Genomic DNA, 8,135 nt, shown 5'->3' with positions numbered 1-8,135 from the left:
CTTGAATTATGTTAATAACCATTAACATAATCCAAATAATCATGTTATTGTTAGAATTACTATTATTGATATTCAGAATCAGAATCAGTTTTATTTGTCACATCACAGGTTTACAGGTGTAACGCAGTGGGTGAAATTATCTTTAATTGTGCACGCTCTATCATTTTGTTGTATTATTATGAGAAGAGAGAAGACATGTAGAGCGAGAGCGAAGGGAAAGAGGCAGAAACGGGATGAATAGAACAAATAAAGATACATACATACAGAAAGCGTATGTGGAAGCAAATGATATTTTTGAAACATTAGCCTCGTGCAGGCGAAACAAAAGTAGCAGCAGTGGTTACACTGACCTTCCCTGGTAACATCTTCAGAGGGACAGTATGACCAGTGTTAATGAATGGAAAGAGTGTGTCAATGAAAGTGTGTGTGAAGGTCTGTATGTGTGTGTTAGTATCAGGATCAGAGAATGACAGCTTTCCTTCATTCCAGTCCAACTGGACTCTGATCCTCTGGGGTTTCTGCTTCACTGAGAGATCAGTAACTGACCCTGATGAGGATTCTGCTTTGTATTTACCTTCATATAACCATATGCTCCACATCTGACCCCACCTTCTTCCCTTCCTCTGAAAAGACTCTGCTAACAAACCCAGTGACCAGTCTGTATTGTCTCCAACCTCAACATCCCAGCTGTGAGTACCTGAGTTAAAGCCCTCAGAACCCAGGATATATTCGAACCTGTCAAACCTCTCTGAGTTGTCAGGAAGCTGCTGTCTCTCTCCACGTCTCACACTGGTCAGATCATCAGACAGGATGTATTGTGGATGAGCAGTGTTGGGGTCCAGAATCACAGGAGTGTAGGAGACAATGTCCTTCATCTTGTACCAGACTCTGAAGGTCAGGTTCTCCAGGTGTTTGACCACGTCTATCAGTGCTCCTGAGACCGGCTGTGGGTCCTGCAGTGGGAACTTGACTCTTTGCATTGTGGTCTTGTAATTCTGCAGGAATGAGATGTGTTCAGCTCTCAGCTCCTCCTCTATGGCTGTGATTGTATTTGAAAGGATTGATATCTCTCTGTTCAGACCCTCAATCTTCTCCTTCATCATCTGAGTCTTCTGCTGCTCTTCCTCCCTCAGTACTTTAATCCTGGCCTCCTCTTCCTCTTGTAAAAACTGATGAAGCTTCTTAAACTGTTCCTTCATCTGCATCTCTGTGTTCCTGGTCTGGAACAAAATGTATTTTGCTGTTTGATTATAGTTTGTTTTAAATGAATTAAGGACCTTCAGTTTCTTCTGTAAAGGCTTCAGTGATTTCTGGACTTCCTCCTTGTGATCCAGTGCAGCTTCATCGATGGGTCTGAAACTGTGGTTGATGTGTTGTTTAGAATCTCGACACACAAGACACACTGGCTGTTCACATTCAAGACAGAAGAGTTTGAGTTTCTCAGCATGCAGACTGCAGAGAACCTCAGACCCTGTTGAAGCTCTCTGCTGAATGAAGGCCTCACACACGTTCTTCAGAGCCAGGTTTCTGGGTGGATCCATTGAATGTCTTTTCTTACAAACTGGACATTCTTTTATTTCCTTCTCTCTCCACCATTTCTGCAGACAGTCTTTACAGAAGCTGTGACTACATAACAGAATAACAGGATCTTTAAAGATGTCACAACACACAGGACAGGAATAATCCTCTTCTGAGAGAGACGACTTGGAAGCCATTTTGTCTCTGAGTGAAACTACAAACACTCTGCTCAAGCCACCAGTCAGTGGTTGTAACACTCCCTTTTCTAGAATGTTCCCTGAAGTTTACTTTCGCTGTGAATCCTGGTTCTTGTTAAAGTCCATTCAGCTGACAGATTCAGCAGCAGGTTCCAGTGGTCTGCGGGTCAGTATTCCCTCCTGTAACTCTGTCCTCCCTCACTGGAAGTTGTGTGTTGGGTCCGAAGGTGAATCGTATTGTCTTTCTCTCTGTGTGTGCCGTCAGTGGGTAGTGTAGATAACAATCTGGTTCATGTCAGGTGAGTGTGGCAAGTGGTGAAGCTTTCAGATGACAGAATTGTTGCGAAGTTCACACGCACACAAGCACGCAGGTATAAAAATCTTTTGCGACGTATTGTGAGCTTGTAGATCGGCTATTTTCAAATGGCCGAAATGTATATAGTGGTTAATGTATGTTTTGTAATAATAATCAATATCTACAAAGTAACTAGTAACAAAAATGTTCAAATGAATGTAGTGGAGTAAAAGTACCATATTTGGATCCGAGATGTAGTGGAGTAGAATTAAAAGTATTGGAAATTGGAAATACTCAACTGAAGTACAAAAGCCTCAAAATTGTACTTAAGTATAGTACTTGAGTAAATGTACTTAGTTACTTTCCACCACTGCTCCATTATCTCTCTCCACCCAACAGCTATACTTTCAGTTCCTCAAACACACCTTAAAACTAAAGGAGATTGGGCCTTCTCAGTTGCTTCTCCAAAACTTTGGAATGCTGTTCCACCACACATCAAGTCCAGCCCCACCATTGACCTTTTTTAAAATCAACCTAAAGACACACTTTTTCTCCGCTTGCTTTTAGCTCAGTCTGAGAGCAATTGATTGCCTAGGTTTTTATAATGACCACTGTACCAACTCCTGTTCTTATCTTATCGTCTGGCTTTGTGTGTGTGTGTGTGTGTGTGTGTGTGTGTGTGTGTGTGTGTGTGTGTGTGTGTGTGTGTGTGTGTGTGTGTGTGTGTGTGTGGGGAGAGCTGCAGCGTCTTGCCAAGGCTCTGGAACAGGAGCTGAACTACAAGAAGGAAGTAAACAAGAGGTTGACAAACAACAGAAACTGGCCCAGATTGAGAGCCAGCGTTTCAAACAGATGGTGGACAGTCTGGGCAGCGAAACCATTAATGAGATGGCCCGGGCTGGGCCTGAGATGCAGGGACTGACACATTTTTTATTTTGTTTTCACATGAATGTATTTGTATGTTTTCATTTATCACACACAATTCAAAAGTAGCCTAGTCATAAACAATGTAACTCACCCATCCACACACAATCAAAATAATCCCACCAAAAAGACAACATGTTTACATGGTCACAAACACCCTGATTACTGAGTAGAATCAGGTTATTATGACTGTTATTGAATAATTTTTCTAATAATCCAGTTGACATGGTTAGACCTTGTAGTTAGGCCTACCATACAATCTCAAACAGAACTCTCTCTCTCTCTCTCTCTCTCTCTCTCTCTCTCTCTCTCTCTCTCTCTCTCTCTCTCTCTCTCTCTCTCTCTCTCTCTCTCTCTCTCTCTCTCTCCCTCTCCTTCAAACTTCTTCAGTCTTTGGAGCTGAAGTCAACGGTGATCACAGACGGCTCTTTGCCTATCAACCTGTTCACCACCGCCAATGGCCTCCTGGGGGCGCTGCCCACCCAGGGACAATGAGGAATGAATGAGTCAGATCATCATCCTCTTCACTTCTCTTCAGAAGATTGTGTGGCTGCCTGTGTTTAGATTTGATCATTTTTTATCACTTTGACCATGTGATTCATGTGGGATTTTTTACTCTTCTCTCTGGCTCTCTTTTTTCTGTTCAGTTGTTGTGATGGTTCTACTATATACTTATATGTTCTACAGCGGTCAATTAAAGAATCATTATGAAGGTTTCTGTACTTTTTAAACTAGTCAGATATTTGACCCAATAATAAACAAATGAAGTACATTTAAGCATTTCTAAATGGTGATTAATTTGACTGATTGCTAAGTTGTGGGGTTGCAGTCTCAAATATCCCATGAAAGTAAATGTTAAAACTTTTACTGATGAAAGAATAATCTGTGAATCTGTTAAAAAAGGACAATATAATAGAGATAATTAGAAATGGAATACTAGTAAGGTGTGTTCAGTATAGAGCACAAATCTCTGCCAGGAGGCATGCCCCAATAATAAATGTCAATCACTTCATCAGTCAGCTTAGTGGCCTTAGACTGGGAGGTCGGGGTTTGATCCCCGGCCGGGTCACACCAAAGACTTTAGAAATGGGACCAATGTCTCCCTGCTTGGCACTCAGCATCAAGGGCTGGATTGGGGGGGGGGGGGGGGTAAGTACCTGAGACATACTATAGTGTCATGTCCAGGGGACTTGTACATCAAGCTGCCTCACACTACAGAAACAGGAGATAGGCTCCTGCCCCTATGGGCCATATGGCTCGGAAAAGCTTACTACTACTGCTTCATCAGAGACAGACTAACTAGCCAGTGTCTTGTCGGTCTCATTTATGATATTATAACTTGTCTCTGATTTAATTAAGTGATATAAAGATCACTGATGCACATTTTGTCATAGTTTTTGTCAACAAAACAAAGAGATGTTCTGTCTGAATATAGGTGGCGATCAAAGGGTTATAGTTTGGAACTGTACCTGAACAGAACCTTTCACTTTTCACTACTTTGTCAGATATACTATTTACGAAAAGAAAACACAACACACGTTTTTGAAAATCGAATCTGTTCACCTGGAGCAAAGTAGAAACAACTACAGTGTCTATAAACAAACACTCATTTATTTTGAATAGTAACCATCACACAGTGACATGAGCTGGTTGTTGAGACCAGTGTCTCTTGTTCATACTGTAGGCATTTAATATGTAACCCTACAAACCAGGGAGTGTGACAGAATGACACAGAAAAGGGTTTGTCTCAGTGAATTTGATGAACACAAAGCTATTACTTTATGATTGTTTTATTATAGTGCAGACACACCAGCTATTATTCCAGTCATATTGACATAATAAAACATCTTCATATGATATGCTAATCTGATATGACACAAAAGATATTCAGCAGACAGGGATCATACTCTCTCTGACAGTTCATAGAATGTGTTGTAAATGTTTCCTGAAGCCTTAAACTGACATCAATGAATCCAAGGATTAAATTTTTTTTACTTGCTGGATCCATTGTTATCAATGTAAATGTTCCCCTGCTGTTATTCCAATGTATTTAACAGGTTCCTCATGGAAGAACAATAATGATGTCGTCACTATCAGTAAAAACCTTTTGATTTAAAACAATAACGTGACATTTCAAAACAGTCATGTGACATAGTATACCCGTATATTAACCTCTAGACCCACAATACCTCAGGAAGTCTATCCCAAGTAACCTGTTTTAATATTGTATAATGGTGTTATCATTGTATTATCAGTGAGTCAAGTGATAACATATTTGAAATTCCTAGTCTACTTCACCCCTTGTAGTTTCATAAACTGTAATGTTTGAAATACTTACTGACCTTGTATAACCATCAAAATGTGATACTTTATAATGTCATACATGTGGAACAGATATTTGTTTTTTTGATGCAACTGAACTCGAATCGTACAAAAGATGTGTGCTAGACATTTATTTGACTTACATAATTCCTCAATTTACAAATTTAATTTCAAATCTATAATTTCATTAGAACTCAGAGCAAAATAGATCAGTCATAGTGCTGAATTATTTTATGTCGTAAGAATATTTCAAAAAATAGTTGATGAATAGTTACTGGCTGGTGAATAGTCACAGAGTGGACCATGGTTACAATGTGTCCATTTTGATTCCAGTAGGAGTCTTTCTACACTCAGCTTCTTGTCTCTCTACACACAAAATAAAACAATAATTAACACAAAAAAAAACCATAATGTATGAAATTATTCAAATTAAAAAATCCCAAATGGTGATTCTATATTATAAGAAAGCTGTGTAGAAGTACAGGAATAAACGTATGATATTAGTCTGATATATTTTATAGTAAAGTATCCAGACTCTTCAACATAATTTATAGCTTAAACTCCAAATATTAGGCTATAATAATATTACCACTAACATCATTAAAATAATCCTGTTATTATTGCTAGAATTACTATTACTGATATTATTACACATACCATGTATAATAGACTGTGGACACTAGCTATGATCAATAGCTTTATAACTAGTGATTATTATTGACTAGACCTTAGATAAGATCCATAACATGACATCATCTTCATCTAGATATATTACTTTACAGACACTTGTTCATGTTGAATGTCTTCGACCCCAATCATATAGATTGATTCTAAAATTAACTGGGTTCCCTTTAAAGACAAAATAGTTGGTCATCATCATCTTCATCATCATCATCATCATCACGTCTAACTGCATTGTTCAAGAGTTACACTGACTTTCCATGGTAAAATCTTCAGATTATGGTGAGTGTTAAAGTATGGAAAGAGTGTATCAGTAAAAGTGTGTGTGAAGGTGTGTATGTGTGTGTTAGTATCAGGATCAGAGAATGACAGCTTTCCTTCATTCCAGTCCAGCTGGACTCTGATCCTCTTGAAGTTCTGCTTCACAGAGGGAACAGTGACTGACTCTGATGAGGAGTATGCATTGTATTTACCTTCCTTTAACCCTATTCTCCAGAATTGACCACCACCAATGTTTCCCTTACTCTGGTAAGACTTTGCTAACACACCTACTGACCAGTATGGATTGTCTCCAACCTCAACATCCCAGCTGTGAGTCCCTGAGTTAAAGCCCTCAGAACCCAGTACACGGGTGATGCGGTCAACCCTCTCTGGGTTGTCAGGAAGCTGCTGTCTCTCTCCACGTCTCACACTGGTCAGATCATCAGACAGGATGTATTGTGGATGGGCAGTGTTGGGGTCCAGAGTCACAGGAGTGTAGGAGACAATGTCCTTCATCTTGTCCCAAACTCTGAAGGTCAGTTTGTCCAGGTGTTTAGCCACGTCTATCAGTGCTCCTGAGACGGGCTGTGGGTCCTGCCATGTGAACTGGACTCTTTCCATTGTGGTCTTGTAGTTCTGCAGGAATGAGATGTGTTCAGCTCTCAGATCCTCCTCTATGGCTCTGATTGTGTCTGAAAGGGATGATATCTTTCTGTTCAGACCCTCAATCTTCTTCTTCATCATCTGACTCTTCAGCTGCTCTTCCTCCCTCAGTGCTTTGATCCTGGTCTTTTCTTCCTCTTGTAGAAACTGATGAAGCTTCTTAAACTGTCCCTTCATCTGCACCTCTGTGTGCCGGGTCTGGACCTTAATGTGTTTTGCTGTTTGATCATAGTTTGTTTTAAATTGATTAAAGACCTTCAAGTTCTTCTGTAAAGGCTTTAGTGATTTCTGGACTTCCTCCTTGTGATCCAGTGCAGCTTCATCAATGGGTCTGAAACTGTGTTTTTTAGAATCTTGACACACTGGCTGTTGACATTCCAGACAGAACAGTTTGAGTTTCTCAGCATGCAGACTGCAGAGAACCTCAGACAATGTTGAAGCTCTCTGATGTCTCTCCTGTATGAAGGCCTCAAACAGGTTATTCAGAGCCAGGTTTCTGGGTGGAGCCGTTGAATGTCTCTCCTTACAAAGTGGACATTCCTTTATTTCCTTCTCTCTCCACCATTTCTGCAGACAGACTTTACAGAAGCTCTGGCTACATAACAGGACAACAGGATCTTTAAAGATGTCACAACGCACAGGACAGGAATAATCCTCTTCTGGGTGAGATGAGGTGGAAGTCATTTTGTCTCTGAGTGTAATTCTACAAACACGCAAGCCAGGAAATCAGCCAGTCTGTGGTTGTAACACTTCCTCTTCTAGAATGTTCCCTGAAGTTTACTTTCACTGTGAATCCTGGTTCTGGTTAAAGTCCATTCAGCTGACAGAGTCAGCAGCAGGTTCCAGTGGTCTGGGTCAGTATTCCCTCCTGTAGCTGTGGAAAGACAGCCTGTCCTCCCTCACTGGAAGTTTTGTGTTTGGTCCGAAGATGAATCGTATTGTCTTTCTCTCTCTGTGCCGTCAGTGGGTAGTGTAGCATAACAACCTGGTTTCTGTCAGGTGAGTCTGGCAAGGGGTGGAGCTTTCAGATGACAACACACACACACACACACACACACACACACACACACACACACACACACACACACACACACACACACACACACACACACACACACACACACACACACACACACACACACACACACACACACACACACACACACACATTGGTTGCAGGAGTGGACTTAAGGATCTGGAGGCCCCAGGGGAAACCGTAGTATGGCTTGCTGCGGCTCAGTGTCACTGACCCCGCCCCCAAGGGAGGGTGTGTG

At 40.9% G+C, this 8,135-nt stretch overlaps 2 protein-coding genes across 2 annotated transcripts; both read right to left on the bottom strand.

Annotated features, from left to right (window-relative positions):
• Positions 1–302: 302 nt before the first annotated feature.
• Positions 303–1,724, bottom strand: LOC308098637 (nuclear factor 7, ovary-like; the record flags this gene model as incomplete). Its single annotated transcript, XM_080447046.1, has 1 exon — positions 303–1,724. Exon 1 carries the CDS (start codon positions 1,713–1,715, stop codon positions 303–305), a length of 1,413 nt encoding a protein of 470 aa, XP_080303172.1. The 5' UTR covers positions 1,716–1,724.
• A 2,839-nt stretch (positions 1,725–4,563) lies between these two features.
• Positions 4,564–7,426, bottom strand: LOC308098636 (nuclear factor 7, brain-like; the record flags this gene model as incomplete). Its single annotated transcript, XM_080447045.1, has 3 exons — positions 4,564–4,635; positions 6,193–7,198; positions 7,389–7,426. 3 exons carry the CDS (start codon positions 7,424–7,426, stop codon positions 4,564–4,566), a joined length of 1,116 nt encoding a protein of 371 aa, XP_080303171.1.
• Positions 7,427–8,135: the final 709 nt, after the last annotated feature.

The sequence above is a fragment of the Gymnoscopelus braueri genome, assembly GCF_963280865.1.
Source record: "Gymnoscopelus braueri genome assembly, chromosome: 13".
In the NCBI taxonomy this organism is placed as follows: Eukaryota; Metazoa; Chordata; class Actinopteri; order Myctophiformes; family Myctophidae; genus Gymnoscopelus; species Gymnoscopelus braueri.
This window is presented reverse-complemented; position numbering and strand designations above follow the sequence as displayed.